The 20,553-nt window shown below is 43.3% G+C and overlaps 4 protein-coding genes and 1 non-coding gene across 7 annotated transcripts in view; 2 read left to right on the plus strand and 3 right to left on the minus strand.

The window, feature by feature from the left end:
- The window catches only part of srpk2 (SRSF protein kinase 2), a 63,442-nt gene extending 60,985 nt beyond the window's left edge, over nucleotides 1–2,457 (minus strand). For both annotated transcript variants that reach the window (XM_068723395.1, XM_068723394.1), the window contains exons 1-2: nucleotides 2,386–2,457; nucleotides 2,049–2,115 (exon numbers count right to left, since the gene is read on the minus strand). In XM_068723395.1, the coding sequence (XP_068579496.1) occupies nucleotides 2,049–2,115; nucleotides 2,386–2,401 (83 nt within the window). In that variant the 5' untranslated portion in view covers nucleotides 2,402–2,457. The remainder of the gene's footprint in view (nucleotides 1–2,048; nucleotides 2,116–2,385) is intronic.
- A 1,630-nt stretch (nucleotides 2,458–4,087) lies between these two features.
- On the minus strand, nucleotides 4,088–4,161 carry trnat-agu (transfer RNA threonine (anticodon AGU)). Its single transcript has one exon. It is a non-coding gene; the product is annotated as a tRNA-Thr (tRNA).
- Nucleotides 4,162–5,010: 849 nt separating this feature from the next.
- Nucleotides 5,011–12,098, plus strand: pus7 (pseudouridine synthase 7). 2 transcript variants are annotated; one of them, XM_068723575.1, is made up of 18 exons: nucleotides 5,011–5,093; nucleotides 5,273–5,386; nucleotides 6,104–6,394; nucleotides 6,482–6,566; nucleotides 7,239–7,355; nucleotides 7,452–7,596; nucleotides 8,105–8,122; nucleotides 8,397–8,508; nucleotides 8,638–8,715; nucleotides 8,874–9,002; nucleotides 9,155–9,280; nucleotides 9,369–9,430; nucleotides 9,526–9,686; nucleotides 9,879–10,005; nucleotides 10,429–10,530; nucleotides 10,675–10,804; nucleotides 11,016–11,107; nucleotides 11,502–12,098. In XM_068723575.1, exons 3-18 carry the CDS (start codon nucleotides 6,114–6,116, stop codon nucleotides 11,636–11,638), a joined length of 1,902 nt encoding a protein of 633 aa, XP_068579676.1. In that variant the 5' UTR covers nucleotides 5,011–5,093; nucleotides 5,273–5,386; nucleotides 6,104–6,113; the 3' UTR covers nucleotides 11,639–12,098. The 2 variants fall into 2 exon arrangements, with proteins under 2 accessions (XP_068579676.1, XP_068579675.1); XM_068723574.1 differs by lacking the exons at nucleotides 5,011–5,093; nucleotides 8,105–8,122 and having other exon boundaries at nucleotides 5,302–5,386.
- Nucleotides 12,099–13,125: 1,027 nt separating this feature from the next.
- Nucleotides 13,126–14,736, minus strand: LOC137881542 (endonuclease domain-containing 1 protein-like). The gene is made up of 2 exons (XM_068723524.1): nucleotides 14,457–14,736; nucleotides 13,126–14,304 (listed from the first exon to the last, which is right to left on the minus strand). The coding sequence occupies exons 1-2, from the start codon at nucleotides 14,697–14,699 to the stop codon at nucleotides 13,699–13,701; spliced, it is 849 nt and encodes a 282-aa protein (XP_068579625.1). The 5' UTR covers nucleotides 14,700–14,736; the 3' UTR covers nucleotides 13,126–13,698.
- A 2,846-nt stretch (nucleotides 14,737–17,582) lies between these two features.
- aplnr2 (apelin receptor 2) lies at nucleotides 17,583–19,955 on the plus strand. Its single transcript, XM_068724165.1, has 2 exons — nucleotides 17,583–17,681; nucleotides 18,297–19,955. The coding sequence occupies exon 2, from the start codon at nucleotides 18,495–18,497 to the stop codon at nucleotides 19,953–19,955; it is 1,461 nt and encodes a 486-aa protein (XP_068580266.1). The 5' UTR covers nucleotides 17,583–17,681; nucleotides 18,297–18,494.
- Nucleotides 19,956–20,553: the final 598 nt, after the last annotated feature.

The following is a 20,553-nucleotide window of genomic DNA, read 5'->3' on the forward strand; positions in this document are numbered from 1 at the left end:
GCATGACTCTGCCTTAGAGGACTTGCGGAGGAGAATGACTGAAAGCACATTTGTGGGTATGCTATGTGCTGCTGATAAAAGGACAACGGACCACAGCAAGATACCAGGATGTGTTCCTCTATACGCTATAGTTACATCTCTCTTCCACCCCTGTTGTCGGCCAGACTGAGCGAGATCAGGTTAGACTACACACAGTTAGAGGTTAAGGAGTCATAGTCTGGAATCCTTTGCTTGTGCCTGTACTTGTGTGCATGTTTGTCTGAATTCACGAGTTCAAACACGGGAAGTTCTATGAGCTAAAGATCAAAGTTGAGTGGCAACGCATTGACTGAGCCTGAGAACGCATTGCTCTGAATGGGAAGGTCTGTGGTGATTTGTGGTGGAAGTGTGTGTGTGTGTGTGTGTGTGTGTGTGTGTGTGTGTGTGTGTGTGTGTGTGTGTGTGTGTGTGTGTGAGACTGTGTATGGGTGTGTGTATATGTGTGTTTGTTGTGGTTTCTGAACACAAAGCCTTCCTCAGCTGTGTGAAGCACTTCAGTAGAGGCCAGGCATGACTCTGGATCAAAGCAGATCACAATCCTGAAGAAGGAACTTCTTTCTTTGAAAGTGAAAGTGAATATGTGTGTGTGTGTGTGTGTGTGTGTGTGTGTGTGTGTGTGTGAGAGAGAGAGAGAGAGATGCTACTGTGAGCCAGACCAGGATAAGCGTCTGCTTGATAATGAGCTTACATGACTACATGATTTGCTTGATTGTACAGCTGAGACAAATAGTCCATTGACAGAAAATTAAGCTGCATTTATTTTGATAATCAATTAACTGTTTAAATCATTCAACAAGCATAAAAAAAAACATCGTCTAGCTTCAGAAATGTGATAATTTGCGGCTTTTCCTTATTTTACAAAATGATAAATTGCACATTATTCAGACCAACTGACTGCATCACTACCAGCAGCCATATTGCATTTTGAATATCTTTAAAAAAACAAATCTCGAATCAGGAGTCATTTTATTTCTCATTTTCTGTCTGCTTAATCCTTATCCCTAGACTTAAGCCCTACTGTATATATCCCAGCATACACTGGGCGAAAGGCAACATCCAAAACATGTCACCCCCCCTCAGAGCAACCACTGGCTTTATGAATTGATATTGGGTTTTCTTTTACACACCATCTGTTTGCTGTAAATTCAATGTGCAGGCGTTTAGGAATTCCAGCAAATTCGAGCAGCAGACACCGAGCTGCCCCCTGGGGTGGCCGCGCCGTTGGTATCACCTAATTGATGCTGCCTTCTTTCGGCTGTCGGTGACGTCGCTCCAATAGCATCGTGCCATGAAGTAAGCCCCCGCTCTCCCCACTCCAATTCGCATGCACTTTACAGAGCCGCTGCGCTGCGCACACTCCAAGTGCGCTGCCACCGCTCACGCCGGGTTAAAATCACGCTGAAATACCCGTGCAAGACTGCCTAACAAAACCACAGACGCACAATCGCACAGCAGGAAACAATGCTCCAACAAATTCAAGAAAAGTTACGTAATCAAACACCGTGCGAGAGATTCTCAAATAGGCTGGGCGATAAAGGGAGGTGTTTTTTACTCCTTATCCCTGCTGCAGAGGGGCCAAGGAAATGAGCAGTCACATCTGTCACAGCTCTTTCTGCAAACCCCAGTCAGAAAGAAATCAATCAAGAGGCCATCAGTAGTGGACAAATGGGCAAAATTAGGTATGAATCTTCGGGATTATAGGCTACTGTGGGTGCAAATGTTGCAGGGAAACTGCCGTTAGGGAGTCAAGTGGGGTCCTCGTCGTCCAGATCTGAGTCCTCTTAACGTAAACGGCAACTTCCCACACTCCAGAGCAGCCCGTCCTGTGTGCTGAAAATACACGCCTTTTGCCATATGCGCGCACCGTCGACACCGCCGACGCACCGGTAGCAGCGCCGGCGTCACGCGGAGACGGACCCGCTGCCAACAAACCCGGGCAAACAAACACATCACTCTCTCACTACGTCGCACAGTCACCAAACAACCAGCCGCCGCCGCCCCTTGCTTACCTACGATGGTGACCCGTTCTGTCTTTCTTCCCCTTCGGCCTCCTTTTTCTGGCCTGGATGGCCATCACTGCCGGGGGATGGGTGGTGGGGGGGGGGTGAGGTAACGTTGAACCACGGGGAACGACCGACGTCCGAGTCCGGGGAAGGGTGTAGGATGGACGGGGAGGAAAGAGAGAGAAGAAACACACATCATTAGGCTCTGAAGCTGGCTGGCACGGGGCATTCAGCGTCGTTTACCATGCCCCCGGTAGGGATAGCTAACACGCGTAACTTTCGCCATCTTCCGTGTTAATTACAACCAGAAGTGTGGTCAAGTCAGAGGCTGAGGGATACGCACCTTTCCTGGAGCTCATGTTTCCTCCTCTTCCCCTCAGCAGGAGCGGGCAGCTCAGAGGCAGCAGCCGGATTCTCTCTCTCTCGCGCGCGCGCGCGCACACACAAAAACACGAGCGCACACTAACCTCTACCTATAGATGGCACGCGCTCCCTCTTGCGGTGGTCGCGTGCAGTCCTGCGTGGACCTGCACCACTATGCACGAATTTATTCTCATTCACATTTAGGTTGAACTGCAGACTATATTTAGTTAGGGCATTTTACTGAATATGCAGAATATTAGAGCATGCAATAATCATAAAATGTGTATTAAAACATGTATCTATATGTATATTAGGCTAAATCCCAAGTACTGTTGCCTACTTAAGAAAATGTTTGAGGTATATGGACTGAACTTGAGTATTCCCATTTAAAGCATATTTGTACTTCTTCTCTATTACTTTAGCTTTTAGAAAATATATGCATTGTTGTAGATTAAACTATCCAACGATATATAAAGTAGTTATGATTGGCTCCACATTGACCAAATATAACATTAAACATTATGCTGTTTACACTGTCAAAGGTACATTCTGCATCATGAGCTTTCTGCTTTGATACTTTAAGTGTATTTTGCAAATCAAATTTTCTATTTCCAGGAATTTTATTGTATAAAAAGTATTTTTCTAACACATTTGTGGTTGTTTTTGGATAAAGTCAAAGGATGGACAGGAAGTCATAGGCTAAGTAAGTCGAATGCAGGGATGCATAGTTGCAGGTTAAGTATGCATTCCTCATCTCTCTGCATCCTGTTATATTTCTACTGTTGAATCTCTCATAAGGGCTTCAGATGAAGACCTCACAATAGACATCTTGCATAACAAAGGTACTGTAGTCTAGCAGTGTATGTGAAATACTCCTCCTCAGCTATGTATTTATACACAGACTCTATACTATTAGTATAATAACTTGGTCACAAGCTCATGTTGCCTCTCTATACTATTTATAGTGTTAGCTGTGTTTTTTGTATTGCTGTCTGCAGCCCACTCTCTGCTTTGTGCAATTTCATCAAGATTTATTGGATTTTTGACCTATGATGCTGTTTGGATATTACAGTTTTATCTTGTCTTTCACTGAGCACAAAAAATATATGGAAAATATAGGGACATACATTTTGTGAAGTCTTCAGTCAAAGCAGCACTCTGTTCGACAGACAAGTCAGAATTGGACGATACATGAAAGTGTAAGTTTATCTATAATAATCACAAAGGTGCCCATTTGTTACTAGGACTACGGTAATTATAATCCCCAATCCCTTGCAAAAAGTAGTTCATGTCAGGTAAAAGATTGGGGCTTTGTCCCAATTATGTTTTATTCCCCATTTATTCCCCATTATGTGTTTGCAAAGATTGCATATTCTTTGAAATCCTCCCCAGACAATATCGTCTTACCTTATAATGATAGCCTTATTATTAGAGTGGTTGCTGATAAATTTTTAGTTGATGACTTATCAATTGTTACAGTTCCAATGCAATTTTTATAGTCAAGAACAGACAAAGGTGCTCAGCTTCACATGAGGTTAAACCCACAATGAGCTAGCAATGAGAAAGGAACGACAATATTGACATAGTTTGACAACTGGTTCTGGGTCAACTCTAATAAGCACCTTGTGTCTTTACTATTTGTCTGGTGAAATAGTAATGTTATATAGGGCTTCACAGTGAAAAGGCACCGCTGGGATTCGAACCCAGGATCTCCTGTTTACTAGACAGGCGCTTTAACCATCTAAGCCACGGCGCCGATGTAAACAAGTAATATTACGGTGATATCGTCTCGGAAGTAAAAAGTGAATTCTGCCATGCATTTTTTAAATTGAAATATTGCATGCTGTTTGGTCTGGTAATGTTATACATGTAATAAATCACCGGGTGGAGCCAGCTGCATGTGTCTATATACCCCAACACAAAACACATTAATATATAAAAACATGACTTCTACTTTTAGATCACTTATCTTAGGCTTCCGATAGATCACAGATTTGATTACAAAATATTGCTCACTGATTACAACTCACGCAATGGTCTATAGCTCCTGGACACATCTCTGACCTTCTTAATGCTTTCACACCAGAGCTCTCAGATCATCAGACACTGGTCTCCTAACTGTCCCAATGATCAGTAGTAAACGTGGTGAAGGTGCATTCAGTTACTACTGGCCCTCTCTGGATTTCATCTGTTGTGTGTGAAGCACATTGAGCTTACATCTTATAAAGAGTGCTATACAAAGCTAGACTTGACTTAAAACTTCTGTAGTTATATGCAAGTTAAGGATAAGTTATATGCAAGTTAAGGATAACGGTAGTATTGCAGAAGAAGAGTTATTAGTGGTTTCCAACGTTTAACATGTGAATATGATCATTGTTAGCTGTGGAGTTTTTCGTATTTATTGTATTTTTTGTATTACTCCTTTTTTTAATCATTATTTTGCCGTCGAGGTATCCAGTGAACCTTTAAGTCCGTGTTTTTTGGTTTTATTTTGTTTAATAATAAGAGGCGCTGCTTTGACTGGAGCTAACTCCATGATTGACAGGTCCCTTAACCAAACGTTTTGCAGGGGGGCGGGCTTTAGGCTGGGATCTGTTTCCGGAACCAAGCGCACACATACACACACACGTGTGGGAAAAGGCTGCCATTCAACGCCGTTCGTACTCTTCTGAATATCTCCAAACGCAGGTAAGTTAAGACTTTTGGCTACAAAACAACAACGTTTCTCGCTTTTTTTACAGCTTTCCTGCTAGCAGCGCTAACTATAGCCAGCGGTGTTAGCTAACAGACGACAGTGCGAACGCGCTAGCAGGATTTGCTAACTTTGGAGATGTCAGCATTACGTTATGTTCATCGTGTCTTTCCAGTGCCTGTGTCAAACTCGGGTCCGCTAAGAAGTGTCTGCAAGTGTTTGGCAGCTGTGAGACCAGAAGTGTTTCACAGATCCACATCTGTTTCTCGCCTCCTCAGCTCCATAAACAGTAAGTCAGTAGCATCTTTGTTTCTAGGCCATTAACGTCGGTTCAGCTTGTTGTCATTACTCCAACTAACGCTGCGGTACAACACAGCTGTATTCTGAGTTGACGTCAGTGCAGCAGTTCAACTTTACTGCGTAGATGAGAGTAGAGTGGTTTTAATGTGTTACTAGTGATGGTGTACAAAACAAGATGCATCATACCAAAATTAATGTTAATTTCCTCAAAGTAGGCAGACTTGAAATTAGAGATGCAACATTCATTCATATTCCTATTCATTGCACCACAACATCTTTAAGTAGTGGGTTTAGTATTAAACCTGAGCAAGCACAATCTAATCTGGTGAGCATTAGTTCCCAGAAACCCACCAAAAGTGGTCTTTAAGATACAAGGGGCATCTGTCACAGATGGTCAGGGTCAAGCTCCAAAAAAAAACCCTGGGTCCTACATTTCCCATAATGCAACATAATAGCATATTTTGTTATACTCTTGCCCATGTTTTTGAATCTTTATGCCCCCAGTTTGTAATGCAGGCTTTTCTTTTAGATGTGTTTTGTGTCATGGCATCCTGATGAATGTGGGGTTTGAAATGTTTCAAAACTGTAATTTTAATGTCCCCAGTTTTGTGTCCAGCTGGGGACCTTTGCTCTCTGCTGACACCCAATAAAAGCAAGAATAACTTTTAAAATACTATAAAAAATAGAGTTATCTCTGTTGTCACAGCTTTGCTCCGATGGCTGAGTCTGAGCCCGTCCAAGTCGGGGAAAAGAGAGGCTGTCCAGAGGATGAAGAGGAAGACACGCCGTCAAAGAAACCAAAAGTTGAGAAGGATGAAAAGAATGGAGGCCCCCCCCGCCACGGTGAGGAGGAAGAGCCCGCGGGCGAAGCGAGCGATGGAGAGGAGGAGGTCGAGACCTTTGCCGATATGATGAAGCATGGCCTCACTGAGCTGGATGTGGGCATCCTGAAGTACGTCAGTGACCACGAGGGCTTCTCGGGAATCCTGAAGGAAAGGTTCGTCCTCCAGAGTCATTGAGAAGTTTGCCTAATTTCATTCAGTTTGGATTGTTTAACAGATGATTTGTTGCGGCTTGTTCTCAGATATTCAGATTTCGTGGTGAATGAAATCAGCAAACAAGGCAAGATCGTGCATTTAGATGACCTCTCTATCCCTCCAGAGGCTGAGGTAAGATGTTGGGTTGAATTTCAATCACCGGTGTCTCTTCTCTATAAGGATGTATGTAGGACTTCATTGTGGATCGCATTAACAAACACACAATTAGTTGATCGTGGTGAATTTCCATTATGTGGATAATCGCGAATATATCTTCCCAGGTGACTTGGAAAAAAAGCTGTCGAGCTCGTTGTTATGGTGGAGAAGTGGAAAAATAGAGCCTGATTATCATATCGGACAGAACCGACTCACACATTTTTTTTAATTTATCCTTTATAAATGCAGCGGGACCTTATGATTTATGATTACCTTCTTTAAGATTTTAACTAAAAACAGATGTTTCCTATCTGTGATGCTATAAAAATGTGTTTTAACTATATCTCATAATATCATAGATCCCAATAATTTTGGCGCGGATAATTGTTGCGACATGAAATTCCCACATATTCACTTAAATGGCCTAGATCTTTAAGCCGGCTGTAAGGGAGCACCAGTCAAAATGTATTATTTCTTGTTAAACCCAGAGATGAAACTTAGTCTCAAAATCATTATACACTTTGATTTGGTGATAGAAATAGCTGTAACTGCAATGATGCTGTTAGCGAAACAAATACTAAAGGAAACCTTTTGTAGAAAGCAAACGTCACATCAAGTTCCACATGTTTTGTGTTTCATCTAATTTAGGAAGTCCCAGAGGCTCCGTCGCAGCCGGAGGATTGTGACGTGCTGACTGAAGAGCAGAAGAAGCAGCTCGGGGAGCTGCAGCTCTTCAAGAATAAAGAGGACAACGTCTCCATTGAGGCGAGTCTACGCGAGTCTACGCTTCCCGGATCCCTTTTTAGGACGTCCCTTAAAGAGTTTTACGTAATGTCCTTACTCCTCTTTTCACGTCTGTAGGTGATGGATGACACTAAAGAGAAGCGGACGCTGGTCCACAAAGCCATCAAGACTCAGTATGCCGGTCTGGAGACGAAGACGGAGGAGAAGGAAGGGCGCAAGTTCATCGTGGCCTACCACGCTGCTGGGAAGAAAGCGTTAGCAGGTATGTGGAGACGAGACGGAACCAGATGTCAGCCTGTAACTGTCTGGACAGACGTCTTGACCAGTAAATCAGAGAAATGATCAGAGAACGGACTCATTGCACGTGTACCGTAAGCTTATGTGTTGCAGTGCATGTGGTCTCCAGAGCAGTAAAATATGTTGCATGCACTTGTGCATGTTCATGATCAAGACACCTGCATGGTTCTGCTCCAATACATCTCACTCATTGTTTTGGTTCTGACTGACTTAGTTGTTCAGTGGATTACTGATTGATGGTCCGAATGAACACTTTAACAACAGTAAGGAAAGAGGAGATTCAGTATCGTGGTGCTTTGACAAACCCTGCTCCCTTATTGCAAAAAAAAAACAAAACACCCATGTCAATGCCATTATTCCACTCTCAGGCCCATGCATGAGGTCTCACCCCTGACAACTCACCACACGATCCTTAAACATCTCGTTCTTAGTAACGTTATTTTATTTTTCTATTGCTCCTCTCTGGTGGATAGAGGTCAAAGCAGCTGCAGGTAAGAACCTATTCTCCACACAGCGCAGAGGAAACGGTTAAAACCCAGATGGAGTTAGGTGTCGGTTGCTAAAATGCTTTTTGGTTTTCTAAATAAAATATGTTATTTTTTTTTGCAATCACAAAGTAGTTTTCTTTACAGGTAAACATGTGGTAGTGCAAAATCTGTTACGCTTTAACTTGAATCTTTAATATTGATTTTGTATTTTGTTGTTTCGCTCAACCATTCCTAATCTGTATTTGAGTGCAACCTTTTCTTCTGTGTCCATGAAAAGCTCCGAGGAAACACTTCTGGCCCAAAAACCGTGGCAGTTTCTGCCACTTTGTCCTGTACAAGGAGAACAAGGACACTATGGACGCCATCAATGTTCTCTCCAAGTTCCTCAGGTCTGAATGTAGCACTTAAAAAAAAAAAAAAAAAAAAATGTATCATCACTGGCTAATAAGAGACAGGTTGACAGTTTATTTTCCCCATGACATATGATTGAAGCTAAGGACCATCATGTGTCTTTCTAGGCTCAGACCCAACATGTTTTCCTACATGGGAACCAAGGACAAGAGAGCCATCACTGTGCAGGAGATCGCAGTGCTCAAGTGAGTGTGTGTGTGATGCTTTAACATTCATGACTGTGATTTATAAATAGGTGGTAAACGCTGCATCTCGAGGTGTTTCCGCCGTTACTAGGCAGATGATCTCTGGTGGATTGGCTTGTTGTACAGTAGCTAAAGAAACCTGGTCCCTGTCCTCTCAGGATCACAGCAGAGAGGTTGTCTCACCTCAACAAGTGCCTCATGAACCTCAAGCTGGGAAACTTTTGCTACAAAAACCACCCTCTTAAGCTGGGAGAGCTGCAGGGAAACCACTTCACTGTGATCATCAGGTCAGCAGGTGTTGTTTATGTTTAACGAGTATTTTATCATACAAAAATGTAATCTTTGCCACTATCTCCTCTGTTGAAATAGTTCAGGCACACTGTGTTAACTTCACTGCTACATGACTGCTCTTCTGATTACCGTTTAATTTGTATCCCAGGAACATCTCAGGGACAGATGAGCAGGTCCGTCAGGCCATGACATCCCTCAGGCAGACGGGCTTCATCAACTACTACGGCATGCAGCGCTTTGGCACCACAGCTGTGCCTACACAACAAGTTGGCAGGTACGGTCATGACGTGAGGAGATACTGACATACATTTTAGATTATCATGTGACTGAAGGGCTGTTTCCTCCTTTTTGTTTGGGGGCAGGGCCATCTTGAAAAACAACTGGAAAGAGGTGGTGGATTTAATTCTGAAGCCTCGTCCTGGAGGTAATGAACCCTTTTTTTTCTGTTTTGTCCTCGCAGTCTTCTAAGTGGTTAAGAAGTATGTCAAACCTTCCTCCATCTTTCCTGCTTTCCCCCAGCGGAGAAGGAATTCCTGGTCCGCTGCAGGGAGGAGTGGGCAAAGACTCAGGACCCAGAGGCCGCCCTGAAGAAGCTGCCCAACAAGCGCTGCGTTGAGGGACAGCTGCTGCGAGGCCTGTCTATGTACGGCAAGAAGAACATCGTCACTGCTTTTGGACTGGTTGGTTTATTTCATTTTTTTTATTAATAGGCTGAAAATGTGAGCGATAGATACAGAATATAAAAGAAGTAGTAGAGCCAGTCGAAGTCTTCCTATCAAACTGACCAAAAGTGCCTAAATAGGTGTTGTATGCTGCTTCAAAAAGAACTCTTTCTGCTTATTTCTGATCACTGTTTGCTCTCTTTTTTTCAGATCCCTCGTAACAACCGCCTGATGTACATCCACAGCTACCAGAGCGTTGTGTGGAACACCATGGTGAGCCGGAGGATCGAGGCCTTCGGCCTGAAGGCTGTGGAGGGGGACCTCGTGCTCAAAGGAAGTAAGTAGCTCGCATGTTTTTCGGCAAGCTAATGTTAAATATTAAAGGAATAGCCCAAAAAAAAAAAAAACACACATTTTTAAACTAACAGTCTGCCGGCTGTAGTTTCGTATTTAACGTACAGACATGAGAGTGGTGTCAGCTAACTCTCGACACGAAAGCAAATGTAAAAGCAATGCTTCAACAATAGTGTCAAAGAACAGGAAGTAGTTTAAAGCAACAGATATCCAAAATAAGGTGGTTTCTTTTCTTCTTCTTTTTTTGCAATTTCTCTGTCACCAGAACTTAAAAGCGACCAAATCAAGTCAATGTGTTGTTCCCCAGATTAAGTCTACAGAAGAAAAACAAATCTACTTTCCAACCAATAGTGTGTATTATTTAAACGGACTAGAACTAATTCTGATGTTGCCTGTGCTCATGAAGCTACAGCACACGTGCTGTCTGCAGAGGAGGCCGAGAGCTGCTCCATCCACGACGTAGTGATGCCACTTCCTGGGTTTGACGTCATCTACCCCACTCATCCCGGTAAGAAGGCGCTCTGTGGGATTTTGAGTTATTTTTTCTTCTTCTGCATATTACATGAAAAGATAGCTGTGAAAAATGGCAGTGGGAGGTTTTAACACTAACAAGCTTGTATTGACTGTAATGCTTGTGTCTGTCATCTGTCAGTGGGTAAAGGATACAGAGAGCTGCTCACTGCAGACGGGTTGGACATCGACAACATGAGACACAGAGTGAAGGACTACTCTCTGGCTGGAGCCTACAGACGCATCCTCATCAGACCCAGTGATGTCAGCTGGTCAGCACCAAATAAATACTAGTATATTGTTTTTTTTTAACATGGTGTAACACTGTTGTACGAAGCCCTTTCTGCTGTAATACCAATCTTACTGTAATACGGAGGCTGTTGATGCGTAACTGCAGGTATTTGAATGCTTTACTTAATTACTCTGTCGTACTGCGATGCCTCTAACCTGGTGTTTTGTGGTATTTCTGTCTCTTTCATGCAGGGAGGTGATCCAGTACGACGACCCCAGGATCTCCCTGGTGCATAGTGATTTTGAGAAAATGGAGAACAAACCCGCTCCTGTCTTCAACAAAGGTAAAGGATTGGTGTGTGTGTGTGTGTGTGTGTGTGTGTGTGTGTGTGTGTGTGTGTGTGTGTGTGTGTGTGTGTGTGTGTGTGTGTGTGTGTGTGTGTGTGTGTGTGTGTGTGTGTGTGTGTACGTACGTACACACTGGACTACCAATCTGTGGCCAAAATAACTACTGAACAGTGGAAAAAAAAAATGGAGACACTGAAATTATTCAACTGCTGAGCAGAGCTCCTCAAAATAATTAAAAGAATAAAAATAAACAACAGGTGATTGTCTCACCTTGATGAATGGAGCATAAGCTCCAGGTGTGTGTATATAAGATGCATGAATGCTTATTTTTCGTTTTTTGACAGCCATCTCTTTGCACTCTCTGATCCATGTCTCTCCTTCCTCCCACAGAGGGGAAGTATCGGGCTCTGCGGATGGAGTTCTCTCTGCCTCCCTCAACCTACGCGACCATGGCCATCAGAGAGGTCCTCAAGTTGGACACGAGCATCAAGAAACAGACGCAGCTCAATACCACCTGGTTCAACTGAGACCAACACGCACTCTGGCACAAACTGCTGCAAGCCGCAACGCACCCGTCTACTGTGGCTACTTACTGTTGTGAGTGTTTTTAAGTGTATTATGCGCGTGTGTCTGTATGTGCGTGTGAAGGAGAGAATTGGGTTCTGTGCGAAGCCAAAAGGCTTTTTCTTTGAAGTACAAAGAGCAACAATGTATCATTAATCAACTTTTTTTCTTTTTTTTATGTTTTTACTTGCTCTTAAGTGTTTCTGTGCTGAGGTGACTCGGTTTATTTCGACAATGATTTAGGTAGACTGTGTGCTGCAGGGAGCTGTCTCCTACGTGAAGCCCTGCTGCTCAGGGGGCTCTCGGCCCCTTTTTGTACAGAGAATGTGGTTCTTTTTTGTTTTTTAACTTTGAGCTGAATGTGTGAATTGGAAAAAAAACTCTTGCAGAAAGAAATTAAAACTGTTGAGTTTATAGCGTGAAGTCTGTCTTTGACTGTTATTATGACACAAGTATTGCCAATATGCTGTTGATTTAGTTTCATCATGAGGCTCTTTTTCAATGTTGTTCAATGCACTATTGTTAAAGTCACATCTTTGCCACGGGAGAGTGTTTAGCTCCACACAGACTGTCTCCCTCTACTGGCCCTCAGTGTGCTTCCAGTTAAGGATGTGAAATGTATTTTAGGCTCCTTTCCGTCTGCTGCTGGTCAAATAGTGGAGCTGACCATCTGCCACTGTGGCACATGCCAGCTGGCAGAACACAGCTACCCTCTCAAACTAGATATGAATCATATCATTCACCCCGGGGCTCCGTCTGCCCTCCTGGTGTTGGATCATTTCACTGATTTTATGGTTTCATGCTGTTTGTATCATCTATGACCGGCTGTACCCAAGACATCTTACCGGATCCCGACCTAAACGACAATAATAATGAACAAAGCCACAAAAAACATCTTACTGGGAGTGATATTATCCTTTGTATTTCTACGCTCCACTTTAATTCAATTTAATTCAGCTTTTGTAGTTCACATTTTATGTCATGGTTGAGATCCTAATGTCAGCAAAAGGGGGTGCCACAAAAATTCAGAACAGAACTACAAGAGGCTGAACCCCTGAAAAGTTATTACTAGTAACTGTTACTGTATTACTCTATTCTGATAAGCAGGGAAACACAAAATCCTATTATTCCTCCTCAAAGAAAGTTAAACTCTTTAGTTGTATTTGTGAATATTCTTGTAAGGATAAAAAAAACTCAAATGAAAAATCAGAATCTGGATATTGCCTGAGTTTGTCTTGTTTTTGTCTGCGTGGCTTTTCATAAGAGAAGTGCTCAGTAGCTCAGGCTGTATGTGAAAATGTAAAACAGTTGGTCTAATCTGTCTGTGCAGCACAAAAGGCCCACAGAGGCAGGTGCGTGAGATAAAGTGAATGAAGAGTACAACCATGTAGGGTTTTCATGGTGACTTTATGCAACACAAAAGCTTGGAACTGCACCATCGGAGTCGACATAGTTGAAATATATTTATTGGAGAATTTGCAGAGTTTTGAGAATGTACCTTGGTTACAAATGAGGATGTTTTTATATTTTCTGACAGATGTTAACATGGAGGATCAGTCTTGGCCTCTGAGGACAGTATATATAACAAAATGTAAGCTCACAGGTCCACTTAGTAGCTCTTTAGAGCCTTCAATGACATCCTCTTCAGCCAACAGAGCTCAGAAAAGCTAGTAAGTGGACCTTTTAATTAAGAATATTTTGTTAAACTAAAGAATACAGAATAAATACTTCATAAAATAAGTGAAGATTAGTCCAATTATAACAACCAGAGTAATGGTGGTGTGACTAACATCAACAAGCTGCCACAAAGCAATTATATGCAAAACTGTAAATTAGATAATGGGAATCAAATTGAGACATGTGGGCGACAAGTTTAGTTTACTCAAGGAAACCAGAATTTAGAGTAGATTAATTAAACTAAATATGAAACGATTCACTCCTACTCAGCTGCTAAATATTGAATAGTATTGACACTGGTGGGAATGTCAAATCTACTAAATATGAGAGACCCGTCCCCATTTTCTCAAAGCAGGTGCCCGGCTCTGTTCCCACTATTAAGCGGCACACAGTTGTCGTAGAAGATCTGGAAAGAGCTGTCAACGTAAGTTACTTTCTTCAGGAAATCCTCCAGCTGCTGCACCGTCATCTCCTGAACCTTACTATCCTCCCTTTGGTTGAGCCCATAAGCTGCAAACGCAGGAAACTTTGAGCGCTCCGAGTACGGCGCATTGTGGTCAAAATCAACGCAGCAGTAGGCCGACCAGAAGTAGGTGGGGATGCCCAGGCGGTTGATGTTGTGGCGGCGGATTGTGTGGCCCGAGGTGGTGACCCCGGTGACCATGTAGGCGGTGCCGCGGCAGTAGTTGTTGAGCCGCTTGCGGACGGTGTGCTCGTGGTTCTTCCAGGGCCCAATGTTGAACTCCCTGACTCGGGGGACCACGTTCGTCAGGGTGTAGGTGGATGCTTTGTCATTTGGGTGGGCCTGGTGCTCGTCTGGATTCAGCTGGCCACGTTCAAAGATCACAGAGTTGGAGTAGTCGTCAAGCACGGCCTGAGCATCCTCAAAATTCTTGTGGACGTTTTCTGAAGGGAACTGCTGCATCTCACGAGAGTCAGACATTGTGGAGAGCTGTCAGGATAAACAGTGTCGTCACTACAAATGTTGTTAGGTAAGTAGATTAACAGATAACACTCATTGCCAAAGGATCTTTCCAAATTTTCCCATCCTGAACATTGGAAATGATGCTTTCCTAAAAGGTTAATCCAACACTGTGCCCCTACCTGTGGCTCGTACATCCAAGGCACATCAACCTTCTTGGAGCCGTCCGAGCGCTTGAAGGTGTACGCAGAATATACCGGGATGTGGTTGATGGTGTCGTACAGGGTGACAAATCGCGGGTTGCCCTCGTAGAACTGGCAAATCTTTTTAAAAGGCTGGTCCTCGAGCCCCCGAGGCAGCGTGCCCATGTACAGGAACTGTTTACACTCAGGTGAGAGCTTTTCCTGCACCTCTGCTGCCGCCATCACAGCGACGAGAAGGCAGATGAGCGTTTGATCCGTTCTCTTGTAGACGATCATGACGAACTGTGCAGTTTCCACAGAGCATTCAGTCACTTTGAAACTGTGTGGACTTTGCCTCTGCGCTTCATGCCGTCCCAGGCATATTATGCAAATTCTTATCTTTTTCACTTTACAAGTAATGAAAATCCAGCTCAGATAACCTAAAGGTCCTTGCGCAACCACAGGAGCTCCGAGTAATTCTGGCTGACAATTATATTATTATAAGGTAATTATGTGACAAATGTACCGAAAACACAACTGAACAGTGGGGGTAATATTAATCAAGGAGAGACAGAAGGCTGTTTTTCACAGCAGACATTTTACTAACAATATTAATAATGACTCTGTTCCATTTACACTAAGTATTCCTGTAAGTCATTAATAAATAACACGTGTAATTTCCCTGCAATGAGGCAAACATCAGCTGTGAAAAAGGCAATACTTAGCCCATTACCTTCGTTTAATATGTTTAATATTTCAAAGCTTTCAGCCTCATTGCACTAATGTCTGATGAACTTAGAGGTCACAGCTTTCCATCTGTGCCACAAGCTCTTTGTAGGCCTAGAAAAAGGTTGGCCAAACACATCCAAAATGGAAAATACACTTTGTGTTCTTAAGCCCCAGGACTCATCTGAACCGAAACTAATGTAATGAAGCCTTTCTTAAATGCGTTGTAATTCACTTTGTTGCACCAGGATAATCCACTGAGTACCAATACTGCTCTCCAGAGAGTCCTAGGTATAAACCGAGAGTCTACAGCCATGTTAGCATCTCTGTGTGCTTTTAGCTAAATGCTAAAGTCAGCATGCTAACATGCTAACAATGACAATGCTAACACACTGACCCTTCTCGATTTGTAGCAGGTTTTTTCTTCTCATGTTCACTATATGAAGAAAAAAACATTTACTAATTAGTGTTTAACAAAGTGCAGCTGAGGCTGAAGTCATTAGTATGACTAAAGTGTTGGACAAATTAAAAAATGCACTAAATTATGGTGCTAGTTAAGGTCAGGAGTTGTTTTTCCTTTCATTTCAAATGAAAAACAAAACATTTCACTCACAATTCAAAAGATTGTGAGTGAAATGTTTCCAACCCTGTAGTGACGCCAGAGGAAAAATCTCCAAAGTTATAAAACTGTCAATACAGTTACTGCAATTCAGGCTATCGATACCAGCAGTTTTCAGAAGATTTATCTGTACAAGGTCTTTGAAGTCTGTCCCTTCGTACATCTTGATGTGCTCTGTTGGTCTCCACCTGTTTTGTTACACTGCATCACTTCCTTCCCCCTGTTGTTCCCACTGTGATGCTCAGCATACAGTTTTCTTCTCAATGAAACAGTTGTATTTACTCTGCCTTTCTTTCCTTCTGTGTGTGTGTGTGTGTGTGTGTCTGTGTGTGTGTGTCCACCACCATGTTTCTGTGAGAGAAAAGACTGTGGAATGTTTTTAGAAACATCTGTTTCCATACCAACAGGTTGATGGCTGCGTGACCTCTGCCCCTGTGGTAACGAACACTTCCTGTTTACTATCGAGACGTCTTCACTGTTTACACTCTAACCCCATGCTGACCTGCAGCATCCATCCATCTAACATCCAAGCTAAGATATAACAGAAACAGAAGCTTACAAATTCTCACAAATAAAAGCCAAAATGTGATCAAAACTCCTTTTAGTATCATCTCTCGAGGTGAAGTTGAGTGGATGTCAACTACATCCACCTTGCAGAGGCCATTATATAAAAACTGATATTAAGTTTTGTATAGTAAAAACTATTATTATTTAATGCAGATACCTAACATCATAAGGCCTCCACCAACCATGAACTGAAATGTCTCCTGCTTGAATTTCCACCATTTGTATAAAAAATACATTATTTAATGAATGTATATGTTGTAAAACTCGTGTTTGCTTTTAAGGTTAAATACTTGAATATCTAGGAAATGTCTTAACTTAATCAAATTAGTTCAAAATCAAATTAGGATTTGCATATTGACATACAAAAGATACACAAGAGAAAAACGGAGAGATTGTCACAGTGTATAAAGAACATAAATTGGAAAAATTCAAGTGAAGTACCTCAAAATTGTACTGAAGTACAATACTTCACACAACTGAATGTCATTTAATAAATGGATGAACAGTGAATTGAAGGCCTCCTTTTGGCGAGAGACAACACAGCTGTGGGTCATCTGTAATCCGTCTCTATTGTTCTTTTTTTACACCAAGTATACAGAATAATGGTTTTAAATAAGGCCGCCTCACATACATTCACCTGTCTATTCTGATGCTGCGGTCACACTGTGAAAGTGAAGGCCGTTGTTTGTTTGTGCTCTGTTACATTTAACCGCTGTTCACACTGTGTGTTTGAACATGTGAGACACAACAAAAGAGTGTGTTTGTATTGACACACATTTGTGTACTGTGTGCATTTGGATGTGTGTGTGTGTGTGTGTGTGTGTGTGTGTGTGTGTGTGTGTGTGTGTGTGTGTGTGTGTCTGTGCATAGAGAATATGAGTTTGTGGGGGATCTGTTTGTGTGTCTCGGGTTTGTGTGTGTTTGCTGGGGGGGAGGATGGGTGATGTTATTGTGTCTCTCGGGAGGGTTTGTGTGTTTGTGCTATTGGGGGGGGGGCTATTTGCAGGTCTCGTAACTCTCTGCTAGGGTGGTCTAGTTTGAGAATGAGAGAAAGGAGGTGTGTGTGTGTGTGTGTGTGTGTGTGTGTGTGTGTGTGTGTGTGTGTGTGTGTGTGTGGAGGACTTGCGATGAAGACACACCTTCCTCAGCCGGCTCAGTACAGATATAGAGATGGAGAGCGAAGCAGGAGGAAATGTCACAGAGAGAAACTGGAATGAGGGAAGGCAGGATGAGAGGACAGCTGCTGAATTTTGCACCCCAATGATCATCATCACGCCATCATCTCAGTAGAGACTTCATCGTCCAAGCCTGAGGTAAGTGTGAGTTGTGAGGCTCATCATATCACAATGTTTAGATGCAAAACATGCAGTTTGATAAAGCCTGTAATCCAAATTTACTGTATGAATTGAAAAAAATGTTTTGAATAGGAAACCGTAAAAAATAAGTAATAACAGACAAAAGATTCACATGCTGCGTTATTAGCATCTAACATGTTTCTTAAATGATACATTGTCAATGCATGGGAAAGGCTCATTGCCTCTTTAAACTTATTGGGAGCTACTGAAGCCTATTTGTGCGATGAGAGACTCTGGTCTTTCTCGTAGCAAACTCTTTATCATAGAGGTCTAAAATGGTCGGCAAAAGCAGAATGTCTTTTTCAAGAGACGTCTGCACAAGAGAACATGTACAGTATGAGCATGGAGAAGAACACATTATTTACAGACTGATGATTCCAGTGTTGTTTGCAAAAGTCTGTTTACAGCATTCTTGGACAGATTAGTCTAAAATTCCTGGACTAAACTTCCAAAGTAAGATGTGCGTTGCTTACTTTTGCCTTGTTGTTACAAGCTGATCACATACAGTATTTACAGCATTTTAGCCTGTTGCAAAAGTTTTAAGAATAGAATTGTGTTTTGTTGTATTTTCAGACCGTCCGAGTCAACGGACTGAGGAAGAAGTGAGACTGAACACGGGGATAATCCACTACAGGAATGTGGGCCCAGAAACAATAATACCGCTGCAGGAGACTTTTTGCTTCGAGACATTATACTGACCAAACTTCAGCTCGCCAGGAAAGTATTGGGACCTCCAGTGATTTTAAAAAGTGGCAAATTATTTAATGGAGGATGGACGCACAGATGCCAGATGCAGACTTCCTCCCCTCCCCCTCTCCTTCTCCCCCTCCGCTCTTCCACTGCGACTACAGCGACTGGTCTCCCTCCTTCTCCATCGTCCCGTCCGTCTACCTGCTGGCCTTCCTGGTTGGATGCCTCGGCAATGGCCTGGTGCTGTGGGCCTACCTGGACCGGGCTGACGGGAGGGGGACTGCAAAACCCTGCTGCGCTGGCATTTTCAGAAGCAGCCTGCAGAACATGAACAGCGCCGGTAGATTTCACCCAAGGTCCTTTCCTCAGAGGAAGACAGAAAACGGTGGCTCTTCCTCCTCTCACTCCTCGGCCTCGTCCTCGTCTCCTCCCTCCATCCCTCGTCCCTCCCGCTCCCTGACGGACTCTCTCATAGCCAGCTTAGCGTTGGCTGACCTCTGCTTCCTTGTGACTCTCCCTCTGTGGGCGGTCTACACAGCGATGGGCTACCACTGGCCTTTCGGGCAACCGCTCTGCCAAATCAGCAGCTTCCTCACTGCGCTCAACATGTATGCCAGCGTGTTCAGCCTGAGCATGCTCAGTGTGGAGCGGTACTGGGTTCTGACCGGACGCCGGCACTCCAGCCACCATGCCCCGCAGAGGTGCCCCAGCAGGGCTTTGTGGATACTTGGAGGGGTGTGGGTGCTGGCGGGGGTGCTGGCACTTCCTGGTTTGCTACTGCGCTCTGTCAGGGAGGTGGAGGTAGACCCTGAATCTGATTATGATTGGCAGCTGGAGCCGGTTCATCCCACTACTGACTCTGGAACAATCTTCCTCTCCTGCCAAATGGATTACTCCATGCTGATTGGAGCAGAGCTGGAGGAGACGGATCGAGAGCAGGCGGAGATGTGGTGGGCGGCCGCTTTGAGTGTTAAATCAACTCTTATCGGCTTCCTGCTTCCTCTTGTCATCTTGCTGGTCTGCTACTGCTCATTGGCCCAGCTCCTGAGCAGACATTTTGGGCGGGGCCCTCGTCCTGACCGCAGGCGCCAGCGAAGACTCCTCAGGGTCATCGTCACTTTAGTGATGGCTTTCTTTCTGTGCTGGCTACCTCTGCATGTTAATAAGACTGTTTCCATGCTGCTGGAGTTTGGTTTTGTCACCCACTCCTGCTCTTTGGATCAGACTTTACTGGCTGCTCAGCCATACGTCACCTGTTTAGCTTATCTCAACTCCTGCCTTAACCCTCTCCTGTACGCTGCATGTGACCCGTCGTTCAGGAAGAGATGCAGAAGAGCTCTTCTCCTGCTGTGCAGGACGTGCAAGAGAGGAGCAGAAGGAGGAGGAGCAGAGGGAAGGGAGGGAAAGAAGGACGAAGAAGAGAAAGATGAAAGGAGTTCAGCTTTTCCCTCAAGAACACAGGAGGAAACAGCAGATAAGACAGAGGGAGGGGAGGTGATGGTGGGGGAGGTGGGTGCCATGATTGCTGAGATAACTGCTTGAAATGGAAGAATCATATCTAATTTCCCATCGTGGAACCAGGACATCAGGCCATTTTGTTTGCCACCAATAAAGCTAGTGTGTGATACACTTTTTCAGTGTTGTTAAAGACGAATGCCTAAGTGGCCTGAACTCAGACTCTGGAAGAAATTGTGTCAGAGGTCAATATTTTCAAAATAAACATCCTTATCAAATGAACATCCACGAATTCAGAGACAAAATTCCAATCCACAGATTTCCCACAGGAACTATCCACCACTTCCTAAAGATAGTCATGTTGCCAGACCAAAATGTTCTCATGTCATCTGATCTGTTTTTCATATTCTGTACTAGTAATATACTAGTAATATTTACTGACTTGTCTTGCACTGTTGTTTTTATTTGTATTAAAAAACAATCATGTAACTCCCATTTGTCTTTTGATTGTAAGAAAATATAATACATCCATAAATATGTAAACAAAACAAAAGAATCTGGTCACATCTGCAAAAATACAGAATACAAAATAAAACAATGTTACTTAAGGAGAATAAAACTGAGAAAACATCGGACAAAACTTAAAAGTATCAAGAAAAAAGCATAAAATATTTGAAGTGTAGGT

The sequence above is a fragment of the Cebidichthys violaceus genome, unplaced genomic scaffold (assembly GCF_023349555.1).
Source record: "Cebidichthys violaceus isolate CVI_PGR_0920_01 unplaced genomic scaffold, fCebVio1.0.p SCAF_3, whole genome shotgun sequence".
NCBI classification, from domain to species: domain Eukaryota; kingdom Metazoa; phylum Chordata; class Actinopteri; order Perciformes; family Stichaeidae; genus Cebidichthys; species Cebidichthys violaceus.

Excerpts from the sequence above, each read along its gene's own strand:
- pus7 (XM_068723575.1), top strand. The coding sequence starts at position 6,114 with ATGGCTGAGTCTGAGCCCGTCCAAGTCGGGGAAAAGAGAGGCTGTCCA. Across the intron at positions 9,281-9,368 it reads CCTACACAACAAGTTGGCAG|GGCCATCTTGAAAAACAACT; the intron begins GTACGGTCATGA and ends GTTTGGGGGCAG. Across the intron at positions 10,805-11,015 it reads AGACCCAGTGATGTCAGCTG|GGAGGTGATCCAGTACGACG; the intron begins GTCAGCACCAAA and ends TCTTTCATGCAG.
- LOC137881542 (XM_068723524.1), bottom strand. The coding sequence starts at position 14,699 with ATGGCGGCAGCAGAGGTGCAGGAAAAGCTCTCACCTGAGTGTAAACAG. Across the intron at positions 14,305-14,456 it reads CTTGGATGTACGAGCCACAG|CTCTCCACAATGTCTGACTC; the intron begins GTAGGGGCACAG and ends TTATCCTGACAG.
- aplnr2 (XM_068724165.1), top strand. The coding sequence starts at position 18,495 with ATGGACGCACAGATGCCAGATGCAGACTTCCTCCCCTCCCCCTCTCCT.